This window comes from Sardina pilchardus, chromosome 1, assembly GCF_963854185.1.
Source record: "Sardina pilchardus chromosome 1, fSarPil1.1, whole genome shotgun sequence".
NCBI lineage: Eukaryota > Metazoa > Chordata > Actinopteri > Clupeiformes > Clupeidae > Sardina > Sardina pilchardus.
Genome location: NC_084994.1, coordinates 2273091 through 2291616, shown reverse-complemented (window position 1 = coordinate 2291616; position 18526 = coordinate 2273091). Strand labels below are relative to the sequence as shown.

The 18526-nt window shown below is 37.6% G+C and overlaps 1 protein-coding gene across 2 annotated transcripts in view; it reads right to left on the bottom strand.

Moving 5' to 3' along the window:
* Positions 1-15516: 15516 nt before the first annotated feature.
* The window catches only part of pgap6 (post-glycosylphosphatidylinositol attachment to proteins 6), a 19891-nt gene continuing 16881 nt past the window's right edge, over positions 15517-18526 (bottom strand). The window contains exons 12-13 of one of the 2 annotated variants that reach the window (XM_062537296.1): positions 18199-18315; positions 15517-17987 (exon numbers count right to left, since the gene is read on the bottom strand). In XM_062537296.1, the coding sequence (XP_062393280.1) occupies positions 17694-17987; positions 18199-18315 (411 nt within the window). In that variant the 3' untranslated portion in view covers positions 15517-17693. The other variant, XM_062537304.1, reaches the window with a different exon arrangement.

The following is an 18526-nucleotide window of genomic DNA, read 5'->3' as shown; positions in this document are numbered from 1 at the left end:
AGTAACTCACTTTTAACATGTTCAATACCAACACCATCTTCAACATAAGCTAGTAAAGTAACTCACTTTTAACATGTTCCCAATACCAACACCATCTTCAACATAAGCTAGTAAAGTAACTCACTTTTAACATGTTCCTAATAATACTGACACCATCTTCAACATAAGCTAGTAAAGTAACTCACTTTTAACATGTTCCCAATACCAACACCATCTTCAACATAAGCTAGTAAAGTAACTCACTTTTAACATGTTCCTAATACCAACACCATCTTCAACATAAGCTAGTAAAGTAACTCACTTTTAACATGTTAATAATACCGACACCATCTTCAACATAAGCTAGTAAAGTAACTCACTTTTAACATGTTCCTAATAATACTGACACCATCTTCAACATAAGCTAGTAAAGTAACTCACTTTTAACATGTTCCTAATACCAACACCATCTTCAACATAAGCTAGTAAAGTAACTCACTTTTAACATGTTCCTAATACTACTGACACCATCTTCAACATAAGCTAGTAAAGTAACTCACTTTTAACATGTTCCCAATACCAACACCATCTTCAACATAAGCTAGTAAAGTAACTCACTTTTAACATGTTCCCAATACCAACACCATCTTCAACATAAGCTAGTAAAGTAACTCACTTTTAACATGTTCCCAATACCAACACCATCTTCAACATAAGCTAGTAAAGTAACTCACTTTTAACATGTTCCCAATACCAACACCATCTTCAACATAAGCTAGTAAAGTAACTCACTTTTAACATGTTCCTAATACCGACACCATCTTCAACATAAGCTAGTAAAGTAACTCACTTTTAACATGTTCCCAATACCAACACCATCTTCAACATAAGCTAGTAAAGTAACTCACTTTTAACATGTTCCCAATACCAACACCATCTTCAACATAAGCTAGTAAAGTAACTCACTTTTAACATGTTCCTAATACCAACACCATCTTCAACATAAGCTAGTAAAGTAACTCACTTTTAACATGTTCCTAATACCAACACCATCTTCAACATAAGCTAGTAAAGTAACTCACTTTTAACATGTTCAATACCAACACCATCTTCAACATAAGCTAGTAAAGTAACTCACTTTTAACATGTTCCTAATAATACTGACACCATCTTCAACATAAGCTAGTAAAGTAACTCACTTTTAACATGTTCCCAATACCAACACCATCTTCAACATAAGCTAGTAAAGTAACTCACTTTTAACATGTTCCTAATACCAACACCATCTTCAACATAAGCTAGTAAAGTAACTCACTTTTAACATGTTCCTAATACCAACACCATCTTCAACATAAGCTAGTAAAGTAACTCACTTTTAACATGTTCCTAATACCGACACCATCTTCAACATAAGCTAGTAAAGTAACTCACTTTTAACATGTTCCTAATACCGACACCATCTTCAACATAAGCTAGTAAAGTAACTCACTTTTAACATGTTCCCCCAATACCAACACCATCTTCAACATAAGCTAGTAAAGTAACTCACTTTTAACATGTTCCTAATAATACTGACACCATCTTCAACATAAGCTAGTAAAGTAACTCACTTTTAACATGTTCCTAATACCGACACCATCTTCAACATAAGCTAGTAAAGTAACTCACTTTTAACATGTTCCCAATACCAACACCATCTTCAACATAAGCTAGTAAAGTAACTCACTTTTAACATGTTCCTAATAATACTGACACCATCTTCAACATAAGCTAGTAAAGTAACTCACTTTTAACATGTTCCCAATACCAACACCATCTTCAACATAAGCTAGTAAAGTAACTCACTTTTAACATGTTCCCAATACCAACACCATCTTCAACATAAGCTAGTAAAGTAACTCACTTTTAACATGTTCCTAATACCAACACCATCTTCAACATAAGCTAGTAAAGTAACTCACTTTTAACATGTTCAATACCAACACCATCTTCAACATAAGCTAGTAAAGTAACTCACTTTTAACATGTTCCTAATAATACTGACACCATCTTCAACATAAGCTAGTAAAGTAACTCACTTTTAACATGTTCCCAATACCAACACCATCTTCAACATAAGCTAGTAAAGTAACTCACTTTTAACATGTTCCCAATACCAACACCATCTTCAACATGAGCTAGTAAAGTAACTCACTTTTAACATGTTCCCAATACCAACACCATCTTCAACATAAGCTAGTAAAGTAACTCACTTTTAACATGTTCCTAATACCAACACCATCTTCAACATAAGCTAGTAAAGTAACTCACTTTTAACATGTTCCTAATACCGACACCATCTTCAACATAAGCTAGTAAAGTAACTCACTTTTAACATGTTCCTAATACCGACACCATCTTCAACATAAGCTAGTAAAGTAACTCACTTTTAACATGTTCCCCCAATACCAACACCATCTTCAACATAAGCTAGTAAAGTAACTCACTTTTAACATGTTCCTAATAATACTGACACCATCTTCAACATAAGCTAGTAAAGTAACTCACTTTTAACATGTTCCTAATACCGACACCATCTTCAACATAAGCTAGTAAAGTAACTCACTTTTAACATGTTCCCAATACCAACACCATCTTCAACATAAGCTAGTAAAGTAACTCACTTTTAACATGTTCCCAATACCAACACCATCTTCAACATAAGCTAGTAAAGTAACTCACTTTTAACATGTTCCTAATACCAACACCATCTTCAACATAAGCTAGTAAAGTAACTCACTTTTAACATGTTCCCAATAATACTGACACCATCTTCAACATAAGCTAGTAAAGTAACTCACTTTTAACATGTTCAATACCAACACCATCTTCAACATAAGCTAGTAAAGTAACTCACTTTTAACATGTTCCTAATACCAACACCATCTTCAACATAAGCTAGTAAAGTAACTCACTTTTAACATGTTCCCAATACCAACACCATCTTCAACATAAGCTAGTAAAGTAACTCACTTTTAACATGTTCCTAATACCAACACCATCTTCAACATAAGCTAGTAAAGTAACTCACTTTTAACATGTTCCCAATACCAACACCATCTTCAACATAAGCTAGTAAAGTAACTCACTTTTAACATGTTCCTAATACCAACACCATCTTCAACATAAGCTAGTAAAGTAACTCACTTTTAACATGTTCCCAATACCAACACCATCTTCAACATAAGCTAGTAAAGTAACTCACTTTTAACATGTTCCCAATACCAACACCATCTTCAACATAAGCTAGTAAAGTAACTCACTTTTAACATGTTCCTAATACCGACACCATCTTCAACATAAGCTAGTAAAGTAACTCACTTTTAACATGTTCCCAATACCAACACCATCTTCAACATAAGCTAGTAAAGTAACTCACTTTTAACATGTTCCCAATAATACTGACACCATCTTCAACATAAGCTAGTAAAGTAACTCACTTTTAACATGTTCCTAATACCAACACCATCTTCAACATAAGCTAGTAAAGTAACTCACTTTTAACATGTTCCCAATACCAACACCATCTTCAACATAAGCTAGTAAAGTAACTCACTTTTAACATGTTCCCAATACACCATCTTCAACATAAGCTAGTAAAGTAACTCACTTTTAACATGTTCCCAAAACCGACACCATCTTCAACATAAGCTAGTAAAGTAACTCACTTTTAACATGTTCCCAATACACCATCTTCAACATAAGCTAGTAAAGTAACTCACTTTTAACATGTTCCCAAAACCGACACCATCTTCAACATAAGCTAGTAAAGTAACTCACTTTTAACATGTTCCCAAAACCGACACCATCTTCAACATAAGCTAGTAAAGTAACTCACTTTTAACATGTTCCCAATACCAACACCATCTTCAACATAAGCTAGTAAAGTAACTCACTTTTAACATGTTCCTAATAATACTGACACCATCTTCAACATAAGCTAGTAAAGTAACTCACTTTTAACATGTTCCTAATAATACCAACACCATCTTCAACATAAGCTAGTAAAGTAACTCACTTTTAACATGTTCCCAATACCAACACCATCTTCAACATAAGCTAGTAAAGTAACTCACTTTTAACATGTTCCTAATAATACTGACACCATCTTCAACATAAGCTAGTAAAGTAACTCACTTTTAACATGTTAATAATACCGACACCATCTTCAACATAAGCTAGTAAAGTAACTCACTTTTAACATGTTCCTAATACCAACACCATCTTCAACATAAGCTAGTAAAGTAACTCACTTTTAACATGTTCCTAATACCGACACCATCTTCAACATAAGCTAGTAAAGTAACTCACTTTTAACATGTTCCCAATACCTACTGTACACCATCTTCAACATAAGCTAGTAAAGTAACTCACTTTTAACATGTTCCTAATACCGACACCATCTTCAACATAAGCTAGTAAAGTAACTCACTTTTAACATGTTCCCAATACCAACACCATCTTCAACATAAGCTAGTAAAGTAACTCACTTTTAACATGTTCCTAATAATACCAACACCATCTTCAACATAAGCTAGTAAAGTAACTCACTTTTAACATGTTCCTAATACTGACACCATCTTCAACATAAGCTAGTAAAGTAACTCACTTTTAACATGTTCCCAATACCAACACCATCTTCAACATAAGCTAGTAAAGTAACTCACTTTTAACATGTTCCCAATACCAACACCATCTTCAACATAAGCTAGTAAAGTAACTCACTTTTAACATGTTCCTAATACCAACACCATCTTCAACATAAGCTAGTAAAATAACTCACTTTTAACATGTTCCTAATAATACTGACACCATCTTCAACATAAGCTAGTAAAGTAACTCACTTTTAACATGTTCCCAATACCAACACCATCTTCAACATAAGCTAGTAAAGTAACTCACTTTTAACATGTTCCTAATAATACCAACACCATCTTCAACATAAGCTAGTAAAGTAACTCACTTTTAACATGTTCCCAATACCGACACCATCTTCAACATAAGCTAGTAAAGTAACTCACTTTTAACATGTTCCTAATAATACTGACACCATCTTCAACATAAGCTAGTAAAGTAACTCACTTTTAACATGTTCCTAATACCAACACCATCTTCAACATAAGCTAGTAAAGTAACTCACTTTTAACATGTTCCTAATACCAACACCATCTTCAACATAAGCTAGTAAAGTAACTCACTTTTAACATGTTCCTAATAATACCAACACCATCTTCAACATAAGCTAGTAAAGTAACTCACTTTTAACATGTTCCTAATAATACCAACACCATCTTCAACATAAGCTAGTAAAGTAACTCACTTTTAACATGTTCCTAATACCAACACCATCTTCAACATAAGCTAGTAAAGTAACTCACTTTTAACATGTTCCTAATAATACCGACACCATCTTCAACATAAGCTAGTAAAGTAACTCACTTTTAACATGTTCCCAATACCAACACCATCTTCAACATAAGCTAGTAAAGTAACTCACTTTTAACATGTTCCTAATACCAACACCATCTTCAACATAAGCTAGTAAAGTAACTCACTTTTAACATGTTCCCAATACCAACACCATCTTCAACATAAGCTAGTAAAGTAACTCACTTTTAACATGTTCCTAATAATACTGACACCATCTTCAACATAAGCTAGTAAAGTAACTCACTTTTAACATGTTCCCAATACTACTGACACCATCTTCAACATAAGCTAGTAAAGTAACTCACTTTTAACATGTTCCTAATACCAACACCATCTTCAACATAAGCTAGTAAAGTAACTCACTTTTAACATGTTCCCAATACTACTGACACCATCTTCAACATAAGCTAGTAAAGTAACTCACTTTTAACATGTTCCCAATACCAACACCATCTTCAACATAAGCTAGTAAAGTAACTCACTTTTAACATGTTCCTAATACCAACACCATCTTCAACATAAGCTAGTAAAGTAACTCACTTTTAACATGTTCCTAATACCAACACCATCTTCAACATAAGCTAGTAAAGTAACTCACTTTTAACATGTTCCAATACCAACACCATCTTCAACATAAGCTAGTAAAGTAACTCACTTTTAACATGTTCCTAATAATACTGACACCATCTTCAACATAAGCTAGTAAAGTAACTCACTTTTAACATGTTCCCAATACCAACACCATCTTCAACATAAGCTAGTAAAGTAACTCACTTTTAACATGTTCCCAATACCAACACCATCTTCAACATAAGCTAGTAAAGTAACTCACTTTTAACATGTTCCCAATAATACTGACACCATCTTCAACATAAGCTAGTAAAGTAACTCACTTTTAACATGTTCCTAATACCAACACCATCTTCAACATAAGCTAGTAAAGTAACTCACTTTTAACATGTTCCTAATACCAACACCATCTTCAACATAAGCTAGTAAAGTAACTCACTTTTAACATGTTCCTAATACCAACACCATCTTCAACATAAGCTAGTAAAGTAACTCACTTTTAACATGTTCCCAATAATACTGACACCATCTTCAACATAAGCTAGTAAAGTAACTCACTTTTAACATGTTCCTAATACCTACACCATCTTCAACATAAGCTAGTAAAGTAACTCACTTTTAACATGTTCCCAATAATACTGACACCATCTTCAACATAAGCTAGTAAAGTAACTCACTTTTAACATGTTCCTAATACCAACACCATCTTCAACATAAGCTAGTAAAGTAACTCACTTTTAACATGTTCCTAATACCAACACCATCTTCAACATAAGCTAGTAAAGTAACTCACTTTTAACATGTTCCCAATACCAACACCATCTTCAACATAAGCTAGTAAAGTAACTCACTTTTAACATGTTCCCAATACCAACACCATCTTCAACATAAGCTAGTAAAGTAACTCACTTTTAACATGTTCCTAATAATACTGACACCATCTTCAACATAAGCTAGTAAAGTAACTCACTTTTAACATGTTCCCAATACTGACTATCTTCAACATAAGCTAGTAAAGTAACTCACTTTTAACATGTTCCTAATACCAACACCATCTTCAACATAAGCTAGTAAAGTAACTCACTTTTAACATGTTCCTAATACACCATCTTCAACATAAGCTAGTAAAGTAACTCACTTTTAACATGTTCCCAATACCAACACCATCTTCAACATAAGCTAGTAAAGTAACTCACTTTTAACATGTTCCTAATAATACTGACACCATCTTCAACATAAGCTAGTAAAGTAACTCACTTTTAACATGTTCCTAATAATACCAACACCATCTTCAACATAAGCTAGTAAAGTAACTCACTTTTAACATGTTCCCAATACCAACACCATCTTCAACATAAGCTAGTAAAGTAACTCACTTTTAACATGTTCCTAATACTGACACCATCTTCAACATAAGCTAGTAAAGTAACTCACTTTTAACATGTTCCTAATAATACTGACACCATCTTCAACATAAGCTAGTAAAGTAACTCACTTTTAACATGTTCCTAATACCAACACCATCTTCAACATAAGCTAGTAAAGTAACTCACTTTTAACATGTTCCCAATACTGACTATCTTCAACATAAGCTAGTAAAGTAACTCACTTTTAACATGTTCCCCAATACCGACACCATCTTCAACATAAGCTAGTAAAGTAACTCACTTTTAACATGTTCCTAATACTGACACCATCTTCAACATAAGCTAGTAAAGTAACTCACTTTTAACATGTTCCCAATACCAACACCATCTTCAACATAAGCTAGTAAAGTAACTCACTTTTAACATGTTCCTAATAATACTGACACCATCTTCAACATAAGCTAGTAAAGTAACTCACTTTTAACATGTTCCTAATACTGACACCATCTTCAACATAAGCTAGTAAAGTAACTCACTTTTAACATGTTCCCAATACCAACACCATCTTCAACATAAGCTAGTAAAGTAACTCACTTTTAACATGTTCCTAATACCAACACCATCTTCAACATAAGCTAGTAAAGTAACTCACTTTTAACATGTTCCCAATACCAACACCATCTTCAACATAAGCTAGTAAAGTAACTCACTTTTAACATGTTCCTAATACCAACACCATCTTCAACATAAGCTAGTAAAGTAACTCACTTTTAACATGTTCCCAATACCAACACCATCTTCAACATAAGCTAGTAAAGTAACTCACTTTTAACATGTTCCCAATACCAACACCATCTTCAACATAAGCTAGTAAAGTAACTCACTTTTAACATGTTCCTAATACCAACACCATCTTCAACATAAGCTAGTAAAGTAACTCACTTTTAACATGTTCCTAATAATACTGACACCATCTTCAACATAAGCTAGTAAAGTAACTCACTTTTAACATGTTCCCAATACCAACACCATCTTCAACATAAGCTAGTAAAGTAACTCACTTTTAACATGTTCCCAATACCAACACCATCTTCAACATAAGCTAGTAAAGTAACTCACTTTTAACATGTTCCTAATACCAACACCATCTTCAACATAAGCTAGTAAAGTAACTCACTTTTAACATGTTCCCAATACCAACACCATCTTCAACATAAGCTAGTAAAGTAACTCACTTTTAACATGTTCCTAATAATACCAACACCATCTTCAACATAAGCTAGTAAAGTAACTCACTTTTAACATGTTCCTAATACCAACACCATCTTCAACATAAGCTAGTAAAGTAACTCACTTTTAACATGTTCCTAATAATACTGACACCATCTTCAACATAAGCTAGTAAAGTAACTCACTTTTAACATGTTCCCAATACCAACACCATCTTCAACATAAGCTAGTAAAGTAACTCACTTTTAACATGTTCCCAATACCAACACCATCTTCAACATAAGCTAGTAAAGTAACTCACTTTTAACATGTTCCTAATACCAACACCATCTTCAACATAAGCTAGTAAAGTAACTCACTTTTAACATGTTCCCAATACCAACACCATCTTCAACATAAGCTAGTAAAGTAACTCACTTTTAACATGTTCCCAATACCAACACCATCTTCAACATAAGCTAGTAAAGTAACTCACTTTTAACATGTTCCCAATACCAACACCATCTTCAACATAAGCTAGTAAAGTAACTCACTTTTAACATGTTCCCAATACCAACACCATCTTCAACATAAGCTAGTAAAGTAACTCACTTTTAACATGTTCCTAATAATACTGACACCATCTTCAACATAAGCTAGTAAAGTAACTCACTTTTAACATGTTCCCAATACCAACACCATCTTCAACATAAGCTAGTAAAGTAACTCACTTTTAACATGTTCCCCAATACCAACACCATCTTCAACATAAGCTAGTAAAGTAACTCACTTTTAACATGTTCCTAATACCAACACCATCTTCAACATAAGCTAGTAAAGTAACTCACTTTTAACATGTTCCCAATACCAACACCATCTTCAACATAAGCTAGTAAAGTAACTCACTTTTAACATGTTCCTAATACCAACACCATCTTCAACATAAGCTAGTAAAGTAACTCACTTTTAACATGTTCCTAATACCGACACCATCTTCAACATAAGCTAGTAAAGTAACTCACTTTTAACATGTTCCTAATAATACTGACACCATCTTCAACATAAGCTAGTAAAGTAACTCACTTTTAACATGTTCCTAATACTGACACCATCTTCAACATAAGCTAGTAAAGTAACTCACTTTTAACATGTTCCTAATAATACCAACACCATCTTCAACATAAGCTAGTAAAGTAACTCACTTTTAACATGTTCCTAATAATACCAACACCATCTTCAACATAAGCTAGTAAAGTAACTCACTTTTAACATGTTCCCAATACCAACACCATCTTCAACATAAGCTAGTAAAGTAACTCACTTTTAACATGTTCCTATTAATACTGACACCATCTTCAACATAAGCTAGTAAAGTAACTCACTTTTAACATGTTCCTAATACCAACACCATCTTCAACATAAGCTAGTAAAGTAACTCACTTTTAACATGTTCCTAATACCGACACCATCTTCAACATAAGCTAGTAAAGTAACTCACTTTTAACATGTTCCTAATACCAACACCATCTTCAACATAAGCTAGTAAAGTAACTCACTTTTAACATGTTCCTAATACCAACACCATCTTCAACATAAGCTAGTAAAGTAACTCACTTTTAACATGTTCCTAATAATACTGACACCATCTTCAACATAAGCTAGTAAAGTAACTCACTTTTAACATGTTCCTAATACCAACACCATCTTCAACATAAGCTAGTAAAGTAACTCACTTTTAACATGTTCCTAATACTACTGACACCATCTTCAACATAAGCTAGTAAAGTAACTCACTTTTAACATGTTCCCAATACTACTGACACCATCTTCAACATAAGCTAGTAAAGTAACTCACTTTTAACATGTTCCCAATACCAACACCATCTTCAACATAAGCTAGTAAAGTAACTCACTTTTAACATGTTCCCAATACTACTGACACCATCTTCAACATAAGCTAGTAAAGTAACTCACTTTTAACATGTTCCCCAATACCAACACCATCTTCAACATAAGCTAGTAAAGTAACTCACTTTTAACATGTTCCCAATACCAACACCATCTTCAACATAAGCTAGTAAAGTAACTCACTTTTAACATGTTCCTAATACCAACACCATCTTCAACATAAGCTAGTAAAGTAACTCACTTTTAACATGTTCCTAATACCAACACCATCTTCAACATAAGCTAGTAAAGTAACTCACTTTTAACATGTTCCTAATAATACTGACACCATCTTCAACATAAGCTAGTAAAGTAACTCACTTTTAACATGTTCCCAATACCAACACCATCTTCAACATAAGCTAGTAAAGTAACTCACTTTTAACATGTTCCCAATACTGACATCACCCGCAACACCGATTTTGTCTTAGATTCATTTGTGACAAGAGATTCAGATTGTGAAACGCAGGCTTGGGACATGAATTCTAATATGTGGATGTTTTTTTGTTAATGAATATTTGGTCTATCGCCTAAGTTTTTTATGTGGGCAGAACTAAAAGAAATCTAAAAGAGCTTTCATGAACACAAATATGCAATTAGGGCGAATAATGATGAATACTCCGATGGCAAATTAGGGCGAATAATGATGATGATTACTCATCGATGGCCAAACACTACAAAATGTACACTGCAGTGACCATTAAAGTTTAAGAATTCAAGTTACTGAAGTTGCAAAAACAATTCACAATATTGTGGTTGTACCATCGCCTGCTGTGGTCCCCTCCTCGGATTCCTGCTCACGCAACTTGGCGACCCACTACTTTCCGAAAATTACTAATTACTATTGGACAATTTATTCCCTACACTGGACAATTTATTCCCTACACTGGACAATTTATTCCCTACACTGGACTATTTGAACTTTCTGATGCTACAAATGACTTTACTTTGTTTGTGTGCGCGTTTCAGTATCGGGGCCCATGTAAAGGTGTTTGTGTGTGTGAGTGTGTGTGTGTTTCAGTATCGGGGTCCATGTAAAGGTGTTTGTGTGTGTGTGAGTGTGTGTGTTTCAGTATCGGGGCCCATGTAAATGTGTTTGTGTGTGTGTGAGTGTGTGTGTTTCAGTATCGGGGCCCATGTAAAGGTGTTTGTGTGTGTGAGTGTGTTTCAGTATTGGGGCCATGTAAAGGTGTGTGTGTGTGTGAGTGTGTGTGTTTCAGTATTAGGGTCCATGTAAAGGTGTTTGTGTGTGTGTGTGTGTGTGTGTGTGTGTGTGTGTTTCAGTATTAGGGTCCATGTAAAGGTGTGTGTGTGTGTGTGTGTGTGTGTGTGTGTGTGTTTCAGTATTGGGGCCATGTAAAGGTGTTTGTGTGTGTGTGTGTGTGTGTGTTTCAGTATTGGGGTCATGTAAAGGTGTTTGTGTGTGTGTGTGTGTGTGTGTGTGTGTGTGTGTGTTTCAGTATTGGGGCCATGTAAAGGTGTTTGTGTGTGTGAGTGTGTTTCAGTATTGGGGCCATGTAAAGGTGTGTGTGTGTGTGAGTGTGTGTGTTTCAGTATTAGGGTCCATGTAAAGGTGTTTGTGTGTGTGTGTGTGTGTGTGTGTGTGTGTGTGTGTGTGTGTGTGTGTGTGTGTGTGTGTGTGTGTGTGTGTGTGTGTGTGTGTGTGTGTGTGTTTCAGTATTAGGGTCCATGTAAAGGTGTTTGTGTGTGTGTGTGTGTGTGTGTGTTTCAGTATTGGGGCCATGTAAAGGTGTTTGTGTGTGTGTGTGTGTGTGTGTGTGTGTGTGTTTCAGTATTGGGGTCATTCAAAGGTGTTTGTGTGTGTGTGTGTGTGTGGTGTGTTTCAGTATTGGGGCCATGTAAAGGTGTTTGTGTGTGTTTCAGTATTGGGGCCATGTAAAGGTGTTTGTGTGTGTGTGTGTGTGTTTCAGTATTGGGATCATGTAAAGGTGTTTGTGTGTGTGTGTGTGTGTGTGTGTGTGTGTGTGTGTGTGTGTGTGTGTGTGTGTGTGTGTGTGTGTGTGTGTGTGTGTGTGTTTCAGTATTGGGGCCATGTAAAGGTGTTTGTGTGTGTGAGTGTGTGTGTTTCAGTATTGGGGCCATGTAAAGGTGTTTGTGTGTGTGTGTGTGTGTGTTTCAGTATTGGGGTCATGTAAAGGTGTTTGTGTGTGTGAGTGTGTGTGTTTCAGTATTGGGGTGTTTGTGTGTGTGAGTGTGTGTGTTTCAGTATTAAGGTCCATGTAAAGGTGTGTGTGTGTGAGTGTGTGTGTGTTTCAGTATTGGGGCCATGTAAAGGTGTGTGTGTGTGTGAGTGTGTGTGTTTCAGTATTGGGGTGTTTGTGTGTGTGAGTGTGTGTGTTTCAGTATTGGAGCACAGTAAAGAAGCCAAGGTAAGAGAAGTGTGTTCACATCTTGCAGAAACTTGTCAGATGCATCGTGGTCTTATTATAGCCCGATTACTAAAGAGACAGAAACTTGTCAGATGGATCGTGGTCTTATTATAGCCCGATTACTAAAGAGACAGAAACTTGTCAGATGCATCGTGGTCTTATTATAGCCCGATTACTAAAGAGACAGAAACTTGTCAGATGCATCGTGGTCTTATTATAGCCCGATTACTAAAGAGACAGAAACTTGTCAGATGGATCGTGGTCTTATTATAGCCCGATTATTTAAGAGGAACTATGCAGGTTTGGCAATTTCTTCGCCGTTTTCTCGTTTTACAATGGCAGGTTTCTCTGCAGAGCTTCCCCTACAGCTTTAGCGTGTATATTTTACATCACTCCCTAATCGGTCAGTCTGCCTTTTCATGGGCATGATCGCGAGGCTGCGAGACTTTCTGTTTGCCAGTGTCACTGGCCCACCGGCCCAAAGTTGCAAGGTACACACACACACACACACACACACTCACACACACTCACACACACACTCACACACACACACACACACACACACTAGCAAGGGGTAGTCAAGTCCTTTGGGATTTAAGGTGGTCTGGAACACAGTTAAAGTGGCATGGAACACGGTTAAGGTGGTATGGAACACGGTTAAGGTGGTATGACTGATTTAAGGTGGTCTGGAACACAGTTAAAGTGGTATGGAACACGGTTAAGGTGGTATGGAACACGGTTAAGGTGGTATGACTGATTTAAGGTGGTCTAGAACACAGTTAAAGTGGTATGGAACACGGTTAAGGTGGTATGACTTCTTTAAGGTGTTATGGAACACGGGCAAAGTGGTATGGAACACGGTTAAGGTGGTATGACTGATTTAAGGTGTTATGGAACACAGTTAAAGTGGTATTGAACACGGTTAAGGTGGTATGACTTCTTTAAGGTGTTATGGAACACGGGCAAAGTGGTATGGAACACGGTTAAGGTGGTATGACTGATTTAAGGTGTTATGGAACACAGTTAAAGTGGTATGGAACACGGTTAAGGTGGTATGACTGATTTAAGGTGGCATGGAACACGGTTAAGGTGGCATGACTGATTTAAGGTGGTATAGAACACAGTTAAGGTGGCATGACTGATTTAAGGTGGCATGGAACACGGTTAAGGTGGAATGACTGATTTAAGGTGGCATGGAACACGGTTAAGGTGGTATGACTGATTTAAGGTGGTATGACTGATTTAAGGTGTTATGGAACACGGCTAAGGTTTTCCCGCTCGGTGGAAAAAAGCCATTCCAGTGACTCCGAAGCTGTTCAGTTAACTCATTGAGTGCCAACAACGTAATATTGCGTTTTTAGCTCCCATGCGTAGAGTGGCAATAACGCAATATTGCGTTTTTCGCTTTTTTTTAAACTACGAAACTAGACACTCTAACTCACTTTATGTGTGATTTTTGGAAGTCTATCATGAAGAGAACTGAAGTAGATGACGATCGAAAACTCATGAAATCTCACAATCCCGACATTTTATCTGGACATTATATCACAACGCAGCATTTGATTGATATTGCCGCATGAATTGTGTCGAATCAGGCACGTCAAGTCAATACAAGGTCATTTGGTAATTTTGTGAGTTCGTCACAAGGTGGCAGTCTCAACAATTGGATAGTCTATCCAGTGTTTGTTATAGATCAGGGACCGAGCATGGAAGATCGAGGAGAGAATTTGAGAACCACCCCGGGAGTAGGCTAGCCTAGGCTATGGAGGAGGTAGTCTTGCTGCATTACCTGCAGCGTGTTAGAGAGATAGAACTATTCATTGACATAGGGCGCTTTAAATACACGTAGGGTAACACTTCCCTTGATCATCACCAAACAATCTTTGATCATCACTGACGAGTATAAGTTTCCGCGATTGCATTCACATAGCAGCTGTGGCGGCAACATAAGTCGGCAGCAGGAAAGGTTCCGGTGGTAGATATACGGACATATGAATTCAGACAGCACAACAACAAAAAAGCCCCCTCCGTAAAAAGTCTGTGAACATTGCGGAAATGTATGTCTGTCTTATATCTCCGTTTCTAGAAGAAAAAAAGGGATTTTGATGAAAACCAGCCACTGTTTGGCTTGGGATTTCTAGGGAATGGAGACACGTAGAGATAAACCGTTTTCACCCACTGAGAGCTCAGAGTCTCACCTTTCAAATGAGCCATAGTATGTGTCCATAACTATAACATAGAATATGCTGTGGCTCTTCAAAAGTAGTCAAAAATGATCTACTTTGCCGGCACTCTGGGACATAGCTTCCAAAAACAATGCGGCATTCAAAGAGTTAAGGTAAGTTGAGCTAAAAAAAACCCTGCATAGTTCCTCTTTAATATATTCAAAACCTGCATAGTTCCCCTTTAATATATTCAAAAACCTGCATAGTTCACCTTAAATATATTCAAAACCTGCATAGTTCCCCTTTAATATATTCAAACCTGCATAGTTCCCCTTTAATATATTCAAAGAGAGAGAGAATTCAACAACACCATTGTTATACTTTCTTCTATAATTTAACAGATCACAACCTCAAAGTTCCTTCAAATTTGGCAGACTTTAATTCAGTAAGTCCTTTAAAAAGAAAATGAATAAAATAAGGTTTGACACATGAATCATCTTAATCGCCATCATCATCATCATCATCACAATAATCACGATCAGACTTATGAGAGTTTCTTACACACACACACACACACACACACACACACACAATCAGTGGTAGACATTCTTCAGACTGTACTGTGAGACATTCAATCTACACACATGCCAACTTCATCAGTAAAGTGCTTCCCTTATAGCCAAACAGTGCACGCACGCACACACACACACACACACACACACACACACACACACACACACACACACACACACACACACACACACACACACACACACACACACACACACACACACACACACACACACACACACACACACACACACACACACACACACACACACACACACACACACACTGCATCCCTTATACCCAAACAGTACATACAGGACATGAAGTAACATTCAGTGCAGTTTGCGCGCACACACACACACACACACACACACACACACAGACAGAGAGAGAAGAGACAATCTAAAAATCCAACACAGGCATATGATCCTCAGTAAGAAGCGTAAGAGAACAAGCACAATAAGTGAGTACGTATTACAGTAGGGACAAGCTGCACCTGCAGACAGCTCCATCAGGCGGCACTAGTCTCTGGTGAAACAGCACCCCCCCGGTGGAAGGGACTACACAGTACAGTACAGTCGACAGTAGTGTACATGGCAGGCCACCCCCACAGTGCCCCCTGCTGGCTAAAGCGAGTGCATCATGACTTTAAAGGCATATACACAGCCCCAAGAGACCTGGCCCCAAGACCCCAAGCTTAGTGGAAAAAAGCCATTTAGTGGCAATAGAATTAAGTGTGTGTGTGTGTGTGTGTGTGTGTGTGTGTGTGTGTGTGTGTGTGTGTGTGTGTGTGTGTGTGTGTGTGAGAGAGAGACACAGACTACTAAGTGATTGTGTAAGCTTCTCTTTAAAGGTGTCTAACAGCTCAAATGTCATATAATATCCCCCCAAAAAAGTGTATAGGTATCTATAACATTGACGGTGCAGTTTAAAAGCACCATCACAGCCCTGTAAGTAGGTTGTAGGAAGGCTGTGAATTGGTTGTGAATAGGTTGTAGGAAGGTTGTGAATTGGTTGTGAGTAGGTTAAGGGTAAGTTTAGAGTTGGTTGTAAGTAGGTTGTAGGAAGGTTGTGAATTGGTTGTGAGTAGGTTGTAGGAAGGTTGTGAATTGATTGTGAGTAGGTTGTAGGAAGGTTGTGAATTGGTTGTGAGTAGGTTGAGGGTAAGTTTAGAGTTGGTTGTGAGTAGGTTGTAGGAAGGTTGTGAATTGGCTGTGAGTAGGTTTAGTGTAAGTTGTGAGTTGTTTGTAACTAGGTAAGTTGTGAGTAATGAATGAATGAATTGGAGTGTTGCGAGTTGGTTGTCAATAGGTTGAGTAGGCTGTAGGCTGTAGGAAGATCACAAGGTTCTTGTGAGTAGTTGTGGTGTTGAGACGGATTTGTATGCATCTGTTAAAAGTTTTAAGTGTGGTGTACTAGGGTAAGTTTAGAGTTGGTTGTAAGTAGGTTGTAGGAAGGTTGTGAATTGATTGTGAGTAGGTTGTAGGAAGGTTGTGAATTGGTTGTGAGTAGGTTTAGTGTAAGTTGTGAGGAATGACTGACTGAATGAATGAATGAATGAAGTGAGTTAGATGTGAGAATGTTGTGACCTGGTTGTGAGAATGTTGTGGGTATGTTTTGAGTATATTGTGCATTGGTTGAGGTTCTGGGTTTGAATAGGTTGTGAGCATGTTGTGAGAATGTTTTGAGTAGGTTGAGGCTCTGGGCAGTGGCTATGGCACTTAAGTGCTTAAATTTTGGGGAGCAGGAATAGGGAGTATTGCACATTGTGTGTGTGTGTGTGTGTGTGTGTGTGTGTGTGTCCTGTGTGTGTGTGTGTGTGTGTGTGTGTGTGTGTGTGTGTGTGTGTGTGTGTGTGTGTGTGTGTGTGTGTGTGTGTGTGTCGTGTGTGTGTGTTAGGAGACAGAGTACAAGTCGTCTTTCTGGTTCTTGCAGATCTTGTACCCACAGAGTGTGTGTGTCCATCCCCAGGGCTGTGTGTGTGTGTGTGTGTGTGTGTGTGTGTGTGTGTGTCGTGTGTGTGTGTGTTAGGAGACAGAGTACAAGTCGTCTTTCTGGTTCTTGCAGATCTTGTACCCACAGAGTGTGTGTGTCCATCCCCAGGGCTGTGTGTGTGTGTGTCGGGGCGGCAGCAGGAAGACGATGCTGGTTGCCATGAGGACGTGCCAGAGGGAGTGTGTGTACAGGTAGTTGGCGTCCGTCTCGGCGAACACGTACACACACACGCCGATGAGCGCCAGCAGCACCCCCGGCAACAGGAAACACACCCAGCGACGCCACAGGGGAGGGAAACACTGGCGACGCTTCACACTCCGATACACCTGAAACACACACACACACACATTATAAACACACCCAGCGACGCCACAGAGGAGGGAAACACTGGCGACGCTTCACACTCCGATACACCTGAAACACACACACACACACACACACGCACACACTCCCACACACACAAACATTATATTTATACACACACATACACACACACACACACAGATGCAATGGATTCGTGTGAGAACATGTCTTTACCCAGGCCGTTGCCATGGTGATCAATGCAAACAGTAGTGGTCCCAGAAAGTTCCAGAGGCCATGCCTGTCCAAGGACATCGACATGGCAATCAGGAGAGCGCCTAATATGAAGAACACCTGCAACCAAAACAGACATTCCATCAGTTTCTCTTCCAATTGTGATGCCACTGTGAGGTCATAGAGGGACTGAGGCTTTATGATGTCACAGCGGTCAGAATTCTGTTAGAACACACATGTTGGACTGGCATATAGGCACAATACGCCCCGACCCTTTCAGTGGAGAGTGAGAAATGACCTTTTCTCGCTTGTTTATTTAATGTTTGCTGAA